Source organism: Xiphophorus couchianus, chromosome 12 (assembly GCF_001444195.1).
Source record: "Xiphophorus couchianus chromosome 12, X_couchianus-1.0, whole genome shotgun sequence".
Classification (NCBI taxonomy): Eukaryota; Metazoa; Chordata; class Actinopteri; order Cyprinodontiformes; family Poeciliidae; genus Xiphophorus; species Xiphophorus couchianus.
In genome coordinates this window covers 4,648,276-4,661,726 of record NC_040239.1, presented here as the reverse complement: position 1 = coordinate 4,661,726, position 13,451 = coordinate 4,648,276, and the positions used below count along the sequence as shown (strand labels likewise).

Genomic DNA, 13,451 nt, shown 5'->3' with positions numbered 1-13,451 from the left:
TGGATTTTTGGTTACAGAAACCTCATAATCTATTTTGATTATTGTTGATTATTTTGGTTATTTAAAATGTTTTCCAGTTCAAGAGTTAAGATAATAATGAGTTTTATTATTACCTTAAATACCCTATTTTTTAAAATGTAGCTTTATTTATCTGTGTACCTTGCCGCAATAAATAATAAGTAAATGAATCAATTAATCGCATGATTAATAAAAACGAGCTCAATGATTTCCATTTGCATGATTTATCGTTTTTCACTTTTCTCTCTCTCTTTCTTTCAAAAATTGGATGATTAAAGTTTTCAGGATAATGTCAGTTTTTTAGGATAATTTTGTTTAGACTTAATAATTAATTTTATTTGTTACTGTTATTTTGTTTATTTATTTGTATATTTTAAATATTTTACAGTGTTAAAATTTGGTTAGAATTAGATTTTTGAGAGCGTCTTTTTGCATTAACATGCCATTATCATTATATTACTTTAAAATGGTGTAAAAGCAACAGTATGATTGTTTATTGCAATAAGTTCTGGGACAAAATTTGCTATCATTACAGGCCTAGTCGTGATTGCTTGATAAGGGTCTTCTGGATTTTTTGCAGGAATGTGATGCCATATTTTCATTGGAATATGTGTGTAAAAGTGGCATAAATGTCTCGTGGGTTGTATTATAGCTGTTTTCTGCCTTTGTTTACACGAATAAATGCACATGAAGTCAATTCACTTCAATAAATAGAAACCTGGAGTTTTCTATTTATTTTTTCTATTTATTGTTTTGATTGTGAAAATGTTTCTGACCGACAGCAAACACCAATGTTTGCCTGTGAACACAGCTTCTGATTGTCTTACGGTTCCAGTGTTAAATGTTCATTAAATTTTAAAGTTTATTGATATTTGAGAATGTGGTCTTGCATTTTTATTATGCCATTACCATTGTTTTACTTGAAAATGGTGTCAAAACGACAATATTTCAGTAGCTTATATTGAAATATAAACTATTATAAATTCTGGGACAATTTATCATCCAGCAAAATTTGTTATTGTGACAGGCCTATTTTCCTCTGAAGCACTTTAAATTACATTAATTTTAATCATATTATACAAACAAAATAGTCTTAGCAGATGTTTGCATAGGCTTGGTGCAGATATGGCTTCTTAAGACGTCAGTGGAGAACAGAAAGTAAACTTTGACTCATGCGTTACTACAGACTTGCTTCTCTTTACTGCATATCTAAAACACTTTGAATACAACAGGTTATTGTTTTTGAGCGATGGAAATATGTTGCCGTGTTGAATCTAGTCAGATGTTTGGTTCTGAATTATTCAGTTCATCTGGTGTGCTGTTAGGAATAAAGAATATTATATAAGTTTAATTAATTCTATTACTCATTCAGGGTCATAGTGTTTGTGTCGCTCAGAAACTGGAATGAGTAATAAATGAAAGCGGTGCATAAAGGAAGGCAGCTGAAAGAAAAAAAATCACTGCATTTTAATATGTTTAGTGTCTTATTTCTCGACTTTAAGTTGGTAAAGTTTGAAAAGTTTTATTTTTTAGACATTTTATTTTTTCTTTGTGTTTTGACGCTGAAGTCGCTGCTGGTGTAACTTTCCCCTTGATTCCCTCTTTCTGTTTTCAGAACGCCTAAAAAGTCACGAGTGTTACGCTTTTTCCTCAAATAAAACTCATTAAAATTCAAGAATGGCCCTGTTTCATAAATGCGATTGAGATTCCTCTGAATTAAAAATTAAAATCAGCGCAGTCTTTGCTTTCTGTCACTTGTTTAAGGTCTAATTAACGAAGTCCTTGGTTGTATTTCAGAATCGGGCTCGTTGGACCGATGGCAGCTGCCGTGAGTGTGAATGCCACGATACCCGGGTGACTTGTTATCTGCGCTCCTGCCCCACTTGCCCACCAGGAACTCTGGCCGTCATAAAGGAAGGCCGATGCTGCCCCGAGTGTCAGCAGGGTACGTAATTACTCAGAAAAGATGCAACGTGTGTCTGGATGACTCTGCTGGGGCTGGACAAGAATCAGAAACTTACTCCTTTATCTTTTTAAACTTGTTTCCCTTTTTTCGGAAGACTGAAAGGTGATTTCAGGGTGAAGTTGACCCTTGACCTGAATGCATCATATGTACTAGCTGGTTTTATGTGTTCACAGCAGATCCTTTAGGTTTAAAAATGTGACTCTTTTTAAAATTATAGAAGTTAAAAAGAGCTGGGTTTAACTTCAGTGTGCACATCCTGCTAAAACAAAAAGGAAATTAACTGAAATCTTAACTAAGATCCATGCATTCAAAACAAATAAACCAAATAAAAACAACCTAGGATCTGGCTTCATTTTATAAACGGTAGATATCAAGACTCAAGTTGTTTGCATCAATGTGAATTTCTTTAATAATTACATGTTTTGATAAGACCATGAACAATTTTCCTTTTGTATCATCCTTTGATTCCTTCACAAGTTTCCCTTTTTTCGGCAGCATTAATTATATGTTGCATAAACTTTTCTTTGTCTCTCTAAAGATATTATATTGAGTTTTATATGTTAAAATTCCTTCGCCGTATTGTCTAAGCTTGAATGAATAAACCAGCAGACAATGTTACCATAAATACTTTATAAATAATAAAGTATCTGTAAATATGTAAACAAGAAGCTTGAAGAGGCCCATAAACAGGGAGCGAGTTTATAGTTATGAATAACAGACTGAAAGTGTCTATTGGGGGAAAGCCATGCTGGCTCAGCTGCAGATTGCTGTTGCCTGAGGGAAAAAACATTCACACTCACTAAAAAAGGTTTTTTATTGATTGTAACTTCATAACTCATAAATTATTTGGTAACTTTTGTCAATTTGTTGTTCTGGGCTTCACTTCTGGGACTCGGTGACCCATTGTTGGGACTTTTGAGAAACCTGGCGAGCAGTCTGACACTTTTCCATCAGAACCAACATGATCTTCTTCAGCAGTTTGATCTATTGTAGCGTGTCAGTTGGCTTAGACCAGGGGTCACCAACACGGTGCCTGCGGGCGCCCTGTCGCCCGAGGGGACATTGTCAGTCGCCCGCGGAGCAAGTTCTAAAAATAGCCATTGTCATTAGGGAGTACTGCCAAAGAAATTATTTAATTTAATGTCTTTACATTAAATTAATAACATTTGTTTATATTTAGATTTTAAAAAAGTAAATTATAAAAAATGTTTAAAATAAATTGCTTTATGCATAAAACTCTTTTCTATGGTTAAAGTTCAGAACTATGCGCAGACGCCTGCAGGATTTTATCAGAGGGCAGCAGCGCCTGCAGCTGGACGGCTGCAGCCACTCTGCCTACCTTAAGATTTTCCTTGAAGTTAAAAAAAAGAAAATAATAATTTCTGAAATTTTTATTATCAAATCCTCTTTACAATTAACAAAATTGTGGAGAAAAAAAAGATCTTATGTGTCAAAACATCTTGTACGTAGCGCACGTCTGAGTCTGTGGGGGTCAAAGGGCACGCCAAAGCTTAAATCTGATTGGTCAGTTTGCTTTTGTTTATTTGGTGGCTTGGCGCGTTTTCTGTAAGCTAAAAATGGATGAGCAGAGTTTGAACCTCCCGTAGTTCTAAGAGCGGTTTGGATGCCGGTTGAGCTTTTTACCGTGTCGGTTCTGGCGGGTCGCCTGTTCATGAGCTTCTTTGATGTTTCCCGAACTGGAGAGCTGATGGGTCACCTGTCAGCTGACATCTGCCGCTCTTCCTGAGCGTCGCGCCAAGACTGCGGGTTAAACAATTTAATCTAGTTGAAACATTTCCCAAAAGAGTAAAAATTAAGCAAACATTGTTGCTTCACCTTCTCCTCCTTTGTCACCACCTGAACCTGGGAATCAACATCCTCCTCTTTCCGTGGATCTCACGGGTATATAGGCTTCGCTTCCATGTCTTTATTATTTAGTATCGTTTGTGTTAAAAAAAACAACCAAAAAAAAGGGTGAGCTGTTTAGTGGTTTAGGTTTGTGTTGCTTTTGTGCGACGCGCTCATGATGTGCGTTGGAGAGGTGGTTGTGCTCTTGCAGGTCAGGTGCAGTGATAGTTTTGTACGTACCTTCCGATCTGTCGGACGTTTTTTTTCAACATCTGCTGGTGTCAGCCAACGGGTGACCCGTCAGCTTTTAAGTTTGCGAAAACAACAAAAATACTAATAAAGCAGCAACCTGCCAGAACCGCACACACTGTAAAAAGCTCAGGCGGGATCTTAGAACTATGGGAGATTCAAACTCCACTCATAATTTTTAGCTCACAAAAAAAGCAAACTGACCAATAAGATTTAGGCTTTGGCGTGCCCTTTGACCCCCACAGACTCACACTGATGTGCGCTAAAAACTTAAAACTCTGAACTAAGAACTTCTGATCGCATAATAGCAATTAACCATAGCTGCCATGATAAATTATTACTGATAATTATTGTCAGTAGTCCCTAACATTAATATGAAAAAATCAGCACAAAATTAACAAAAACTTTTGTGAAATTCTGATGGGACTGATCAACGTGAAAAGATGTAAAAAAGATGTAAAAGATCTTTGTTTGTTCACCCGATAAATCATAAAAACATGGCGCGCCATCATCCTCCGATTACTTTCTGTTGCCTTCTTTGTGGTTTTTGCCAGTCAGTGGCAACATCTTGTTGTTGAGGCGGAAAAAAAGTTTTTCTATCGAAATTGTCGAAACTTACATCATCTCAGCACCAACACTTTTTATCCAAAAATATATATACATTTTTAAATTGGCTTGTTTCCTTCAGCAAATTTATTTTCAAAATGTAAAATTACGCAATTAAATGGTCATTGGAAGCACAGTTGTGTGTCAAACCAGAGAGGAAAACAAATCCTCCATCAGTTTATCTGTGTGGTGTTGAATAAGATTTTTTATTGTTTTGTGGCTAAGAATAGAAAAAGACATAAGCTCACAACCTCCTTCTGTCTTTTTCTCTTCATAAATCTTCTGCTCAGTCTATTAATCAAGGGCCGTCTTCAAGCCCAGAGGTCAGTAATCTGCTCTCCTATTGGTCAGTTCTCACCTGATGGTCATGCTGCATTCATGTCTCATGGGAAAAGATGGAAATATGAGCTCGGTGCTGTTAGGTTTCGACCTGCTCTCTTTAATATGGAACACATTCTGTATAAACAAGAACATCTTTTCAAGAAAAAGCAGAAACAGTAGCCATATTCTTTAATGTTACACATATTGTCCCATTTTATTGGGACCAAAACAAAATACATCAGAAGAAAGTTGAAGAAAAACGATACTTTATTTTAGATTTGTCCAAACATTTCCAAAAACACGCAAACTAAAATCAACCAAATAAAGTAGCCCGATTTTTATTTTTTATTTTTTAAAAATGTATTGTAGATCCAAAGCTTGAAAGGGATTTTAACAATTAGGAAGATTATAGATCATGGGGAAAAAAAGGTGGAGTAGATTTCTGCCAAAAAAATAACTCAGAAATTTAGTGATTAATCTCAAAAAGTGTTTGTCACTTTAAATAAGCTGCTTTTGGCCACGCCCCAAACTGAAAATGGCTGCAAACAGATATGCAGTTATACAGCTATGTCGCAGTATGTAGCTATGAGCTTGAAAACTTTTAGAGTTGAAAACTGTTCAAACCGCAAAAGGTTTCAACCAGATGGAGAGTGGATCTAAAAATGACTGACTCAGAGGAGCTAAATGCTAAATGCTAATGCATGCCACACTTTTTAAAAATATATAACGACTAGTATAATTTATTTTAAAGCAATGGACCACTTTGTGTTGGTCATTCATTAGTTCTCCAGATAGATCTGATTGTCCAGGATGGAAAACCAGACCTCCCTCTATCAGAAAAGTCTTGATTTACGTTATTGAAAGTCTAGAAACTTTAATGAACAAGTCTGAAGTTCCCCTGTGAAGTCGGACTGATTGACTTTGATTTCGACTCCCTGCTGAGATGTCTGAGATGTTTGATAATTATGCTCTGTGACTGTAATGTGAGACCAGCGCACGGTTATGTGACTTTATCCATTTCACCAATACTTTCACCAACAAAGTGAGTAGCAAAATGGATTTAATCCATCTTTAAACTTTCTCTTGTACTGGAAATTTGTCTGCAGACAGGAGGGGAGATTTTCATTATGGAGCAGCTGTTTTTGGCTTTAGTTATTAAATTGGCTTCTTTTCAAGAGAGGAGGGCAAGTTGTTGAAGGTCAAAGCTCTCCAAGCAATCAAACACATAAACAACAATGGCCATTTTACCGTAGCAATCAAGAATCCTCCCTTTACTTGTCATCACAGGCTGTTATCTGTTGCGCTTTTTTCAATTTTGTACCTCAGGGATTCTGGCTTATTAAGCTTGTGATAAAAATAAAAGCGCTCTGTGCTGTGCAGCGTCAAAGCCAGACACAAAAACGCTCCTGCATCTACATAAGTGGAGCTTCTTATATAAATGTACTCATTTGTTTCCAGTGGTAAATATGCATAAAATAACATGTTTTCAAAAAAGATGTTATGATGGAAAGACTATATTCATGCAAGAAATTAGTTTATTACCAAAAACCACAGCTGAGCAGAGCAATAAACAGTTTAGTGGTGTTCATATTAGCCGGTAAATCTGTCAGTGGGTCAGAGCAAATACTGCTAAGTTTCTTAAAGCTCCCATTTTTTACAGATTCTCTCGCTATTTTCTGCACAAGCTCCTGCAGTTCTCCCTTATCTCCAATAAAAAGTCTGGCCTCAGGGTGAAATTTAAGGTCAAAAAGTGAGATGAGAGGCAGATGAAAAGAAGATGAACGCTGGAATGAAATAAAACTGTGAAGTCGACGGAACAAAAAAAGCGGCAGATTGGAGAAGGAGAAGAGTGATGGAGATACTTAGAACAGTGTGTTCTGGCTTGCTGACAGTCTTATTGGTCGTTAGGATTAAAGCAGCATCTCATTTTTCTCATGTTCAACTTTCCTTTCCCACTTTCACGCCCTCACAGTCTCTCCTGCTGTAACTCTCCTCCTTGTTTTATTTTCCCCTGTCATTTTCTTCCTCCTTCCTCTCCTCCTACTGTCTCGCTCTGCAGTTGTCACATTAATCGGTCCTCTCAGTCTGCTGTTTTATTTTCTCAATACGGTCGCTGTGAAATCAAGTGGAAACGGCATCGCACATTGTTTGACGAGCCCTTGCTTTCATTCGACTGTTCTGCAACCCAGATTGGACGGGCCTTATCTCTGCCTTCTTTTATTCAGAGAACATGACAGTGACAAAGCGTTTTTTTAATTTGCACATGGCGTTTGGATGCTGAAGAGGCAAATCATTTCAGAAGACACTTGGGAGAAACGAAATGTTAAATCCATCTGTACAAGATTCAGAATAGTTTCTTTGCCTCGCAGGAAGATTAAAATGTTTTCTATACTGTTTGTTTTCCACAGTTAGAATAATAAATGGTGTTTTATGGTAGGTTTTTGTAGCATATGCCTGCTTTACTGTGTTTTTGTCATCTGTGTACTGTAGAAATCTAAAATTAACAGACAAAAAGAGAGGACAGGTATTCTTTATTTGCTCATTAACACTTAAATATGTCCAAAATACCAGATTATATAAGGTGACTTATGAGGGCTCATATATTGTTGTCAAAATGACGGATCGTCTGGGAAATGGTGTGAGCTGAAACTTCGCTTACGGTGTTCATGAAATGCACCGGTGGATCTTCTGGATGACAGAAGATGTTCTCTAAAACTCCCAGTTGGACAGACGATTAAATCTTCCCCAAGTCTGTTAAAACCTGGTGGAACTGATTTAAGATGCGAGTTTTACGAATGTCAGACTGGATGTATGTCTGTAATCATGTAGAAATGTTTTAGCTAGTGAGACATGGCCGCCACCACATGCATTTTCTGCCTAATAAAGTTGGTGAAATGTGTTTTTAACAGCTCAGTGCCATGGAGACTGCCTCTCCTGTTTGGGGACTCCGGACCGGTGCGAGAGCTGCAGAGACCCCAAAGCTTTCCTCCATCTTGGTCGATGTCTGTCTGTCTGTCCGGAGGGTTACACCGCGGAGGGACGAGTGTGTGCAGGTAACATTTTCACAAATGTTATCTTACTTTTAAATGCAGCTATGCATGGAAATTAAGAATACAGTCATTAAAAAGGTAAATTAAAACAAGCTCAATTTCCATTGGCATAATTTATTGTTTTTCTCTTTTTTTTCTCTGTTTCTATCAAAAAAAGATTGACAAAAGTCTTCAGTTTGGTGTGTTTTTTTTGTTTACAGATTCCCTGTAATTGATTTTATTTGTCGTTTCTGTTTATTTTTGGATGTTTAAAATATCTTCCAACTCCAGTGTTAAATATTCATTACAATATAAAGTTTGAGAATGTTTTCTTGCACCATTAAGCCAATATCATTATATTACTTGAAAATGATCTCAAAGCAATAATATTTATCGCAATAACTTCTGGGACAATTTATCATCCAGGAGTATCATGACAGGCCTAAAAGGAACTTCTTAGAAATAGGCCTGCCACAATAAAGAATAAATCATGGAACCACGATAAATTAAAACAAACTGAGTCATTTCCATTTGCATGATTTATAGTTTTTCTTTTTCCCCTCTTTCTACCAAAAATTGGATGACTAAAGTGTTTAGTCTGGGGCTTTAGTCTCGATTAGATTTTTTTTGAGGGACAATTTCGTTTCAATATCCATTTTATTTGTTGTTTTGTTAATTTATTTTGGATATTTCAAATGTCTTCCTGTTCCAGTGTTAAATATTCTTGCATTATTATGTCTTTATTACCATTATGTTACTTGAAAATGGATTCAAAACAATAATATTGTCATTTATCGCAGTAACATCTGGGACAATTTATCATCCAGCAAAATTTGTTATTGCAACAGGCCTATTGACAAGTTTAATTGGAAATTTCACCTGCCTGAAAAAGTTTATGACTGAACTTTAGAAGCAGTAAAAACCCACATTTAAGTATGAGAACATACAGAAGGTGAATTTGGCACGTCTGTTTGTTAAACAGATGGATGAAGAGGTTCCAGACAGACTCTTTTACAGCCTCAGCTGTGCTGATGAAAAGACAGAAATCGCAAACATTGTCGCTTCACAACCAAAACCTTTGGCCATGACCCCCATATTTAAGCTGCAGGCATCTTGTTACAGAGCAATTACTGATAAGCACCGAGCAATTTGCTAATCACAAACTATCACTCCACCAGAATCACTAAATAAGTAAATATATGGATGCCAACATGGCCGCCGGAAGCCATCATTTCATCGCAGCAGTGGCGGCTGATGCATAAAATTGCAACATCTCACCTTTCATATAATTAAACGTCGGGTAAATCTATCTACTACTGCCAGCCACCAGCCTCAACATGGCACCTCTGGAAATGTGTAAATTACTTAACGAAAGACACAAACTCACAAATGTGTTGACTAACCCGACAGCTTTCTGTGCTGAAAAGATAAAAATAATGCCTATAAGAGTCTGAATTAAATTTATATGAGAAAAAAATATTATTTCTTGTCTGATTAATAGCTTTGAGAGAGTATTGAACCTTCTGTAAGTATGTTTCAGTTTAGACCAAGACTCAGTTTGGATGTAGCTTTCTGTTTATAGTTGTTGTTTACCAATAATTGCTATAATCTTTGAATCCTTTCATCTGTTCTCTGGATGAGTGAGATGTTTGCTGCCCACAGCTTTCTACATGCAGATGTGAAATAATAGAGCCAAGTGTGAAAAAGAAAACACTCATCAGCAGTTAATGCGTTTTAGCAAACTGAAGACTTTCCATTTTTCCTAATAAAAGAATGGCTGGCTGGGATTGAAAAAAAAAGTTTGATTCTATGATTTTTAGATGTTGCACATGAAATAAAAAAAACGTGAACCCTGAGCTAATCGATAATGTGAATTTTAAAAGGGACCTAACATGCAAAATTAAAATTTTTCACATTTTTAACAATCCAAACGCTTTTAATAAATCATCCAGCCATTTTTTGGCAATAACTTAAAGGTTTTTGGTGTCTGGAAAATGATCTGTTTCAAAAACTTCTCAATTGTTGAGTCACACTGTGCTGTTACCTAGCAACCCCAGGGAATCCCAGCCCGCTACCTAGCAACCCAAGCTGAGCTCCAGCATGTTTGGTCAGCTGGTTTTACCACTCAGTTTGCTGTACAATGGCTGCTGGAAAAGACAAGAGTTTTGTTGTTGATTTACCATCCAGAAACTGCTTGCTGTATTCTTGTTGGTTGTGCAGGAGGCTCCACTTCTACTTCTCAAAGATGTACATTTGTATAATTGTGCATCTGTTTGCAGCCATTTTCACATGCGAGTGTAAATGTTGAGTTTAAACATCCAGTTTGAAAAATCACTACTATAATTGACCCTCTCCTCTTCATCCAGTGACTCATTCTGAACTGTAATTTGGAAACAAAATCAAGATTCACACCAAGCTTTTCTGGGGCCGAATACGGAGCCCTGAGGCACTCCGGATTTGTTGAACGGTTTCCAATATGAAAATAAAAACTTTATCAGATGGGTAAGGCAGATTTACGTTGTACTGGAAAAGCTTTGAAAACATTCTTTCTGTTTCATTTAGTACAGAAGTGTTCAAAGTGCTGCGCGGGGGCCGTTTGTGGTTTTTTATGTGGCCCCTGAACGCATTTTAAGAATGTTGCATATTTGGCCATCCGACACTTTTTGTAATTTTTTTTAGGATGAGATTTTCTGTCTTCTTACATGGAAAATGTTGACAACACAAATATTTTATTTTATTTATTAAATAAGTTGTGCCACAAACACATAATAAGTTTTTATTCAATCATCCAAATGTAATGGACTTAAAAAATGGATAATAATAAGTCCTAAAATATAAATAACAACAAACATTTAGGCAGACATAATATTTCATTTTAAATATTTATTTTAATTATTTTATTTATTGTTATGGAGGGAACCTGAAATAAATCACAATATTTTTGCATTTTTAATTGCAATGTAAGAATATTTTGGCGCCTGAACACTTTTAGCTTCGGTACAAAAAGTTTGTACACCTCTCTTTTAGTCTGTCTAAATAAAATCAGACATCAGGAATGAGTTATTTAGGTCAAGCTAGAGGCTTCTAACCTTGTTATAAATTTCCCTCTAAAGTTGTAAAAGTTGCAGCGGTTCAGCTCACTGCAGTGTGTTCATGTTGAAAACAAAGATATTAGAAGTATTAAATGCCTTTCTGCCTCCTTTTTGTTTTTATTGAAGTGTGTGAAACTAAATATTGATGTTTTCGCGTCTGAGCAGATGTAGGCGAACATACGGTGACGAGGCAGAGCTTCATATCTCTAATGAGATCAAATCTTCCTCCCTTTAAATTTCTCATCATGTTTCCTCAGGGTGTTCATTTTCTGTTTCTCCTCTCACCTTCCTCGCTCTAATCTGTATGGAGCCTTCATCCTCATGACTTTCTCTTTTTCCCCTGCTATCTGCCTCTGTGTGGGTGGCTGTTTGCTTTAAAGGGGATTTAGTTTTGTATTCGCTATTCTACTTTAAAAAGAAACTTTGCTTTGCATTTTTTCCTCCTCCTACATGTCCTCAACTCAATGTTATATTGTGAGTTTATTGTGGAAAAGAACCACAAACCTCCCAGTAAAACGTCTTTATCTCAGTGTTTCATGGTTTGTGGTCTTAGTTGTAATTGTTTTAAATAAATCTTACTGCAGTGTTTTAGGTTGTTAAATTTTAGCTCCAAGTTGAATCAAAGTAAACAACTGCAATCACCATTCTTCTGTTTCTTAGCCTCAAAATACAGTCTTATCATCAGGATTAAACACATGGGAAAAACTTAAATAGAGAGAATAATAATCTAAGGCATTGTGTGTCATATCAAAACTCTGAATGTTCTTAAAGGGCTGGACAGAACGAAATGATAAAACCTGCTAAACTGTTAACATATCAATAAATAGCTGCTTGTTTCAGCATTCACTAAGTGTTTTATAAAATTAAAAATATTGGCCATCTTTTCACACTAGTCAGTTCATCCAGGATTTTGTGATTTAAAAAGAAAATTCACAGATTTTGTGGTGCTAATTTAGAAATATCTGTAGGGAATTTTTATTATTACCATATCGGTCACAAACGTGACATCCAGGAAGGCTGAGGCAGCAGTCACTTACAATCAAATTTTCCGGCCAATTTTAAGAAAAATTTGCAGCAAAAATAAGAAAAAAATGTGTTGATTTTGTGTGGATTTTGCAAATTTGTGAAAAACGTCAGGGACTAATTGATGTAATTTGGAGTCTAAAGGGCCACATAAAAAGCTACGGTGGACCAGATTTGGCCCCCTGGCCTTGAGTTTGACACATGCAATCTAAGGAAATAAGTCCATGATCTAAGTTAATAAACAACAAATAAATGATAAAAACCAGAGCACTTGGAGTCAGTCATTTCCTCTGATCCAAATTATATCTGAATCAGACCTTTTCCCTCTGGTTTCTAATTTTATTTCTTTTTCTTGTCAAGTCGAGTTCACAGTTTTGTTGGATTAAGCAGATTGTTCATCTTTGGAGTTTATTTCCTTTGAAGCCATAACCTGCAGAGTTTCATTAAAGTTACACAAAACTTCAGACCCCCAGCAGAGAAATCTACTTCTGCTCTTGTTTCATTCTCTCACAGCAAACACTAAAATCACATTTCAGTTTGCTTCCTTTCTCTGGATGTTGAGGGAAAACTGTGTTCACTTGGATTTGTGCTGAGGTCTCCAGTTTTTACTTCCATGTTCCCTTTAACAATGTGACAACTCTCCAGCAAACTCTGGATTTAAAGTCTCCCTCGGGGTTTCTGCATGTGAAATTCACAACCTGCTTTCTGTTTCAGTCCTGCAACCATTTCCAGAGCTCAAGTTTGCTCAGAAAATTTATTTCTAACGCAACTTTTTGGTCACATCCCTTTTTTTTCCCTTCAGCCTGCCCAGAGTCCTGTGCCACCTGTTCCAGTCGGTGGGATTGCCAGTCTTGTAACTCCCAGTTGCCCTTACTGGGCCCAGACAGAGACCAGTGCTTGGATTCCTGTCCTGCTGGTTCCTACCAGCACGACAATGCACACTGTCGCCGTAAGTATCACAACATCTCATGCTGATCCAACATAATGCAAGAAAAAGTAAAGTTAAATTTACATAATTACAAAGCAGAAAAATCCTGCTAAGTATTAATTTGTCTAGCTTCTAATGCAGATATCTTATTTCACTTAAAGTAAGACAAAACTAACTTTTCAGCAACATATAGGAGCTTGTTGTTTTAGTAAATAATTCCTTAATATTTGTGAAAAAGTACTAGTTCCACTGGCAGATTACTGAATTCATAACAGGAAAAATGTTTTGTTGTAAGTGAAATAATCTGCCAATGGAATAAGTACTTTTTCATGAATATTATGTATTTATTGACTTAAAACAAGGTCTTATAT

The 13,451-nt window shown here is 36.3% G+C and overlaps 1 protein-coding gene across 2 annotated transcripts in view; it reads left to right on the top strand.

Moving 5' to 3' along the window:
- The window catches only part of fras1 (Fraser extracellular matrix complex subunit 1), a 292,855-nt gene that overhangs the window by 108,987 nt on the left and 170,417 nt on the right, over nt 1–13,451 (top strand). For both annotated transcript variants that reach the window (XM_028033228.1, XM_028033229.1), the window contains exons 11-13: nt 1,816–1,963; nt 7,918–8,061; nt 12,955–13,101. In XM_028033228.1, coding sequence (XP_027889029.1) covers nt 1,816–1,963; nt 7,918–8,061; nt 12,955–13,101 — 439 coding nt within the window. The remainder of the gene's footprint in view (nt 1–1,815; nt 1,964–7,917; nt 8,062–12,954; nt 13,102–13,451) is intronic.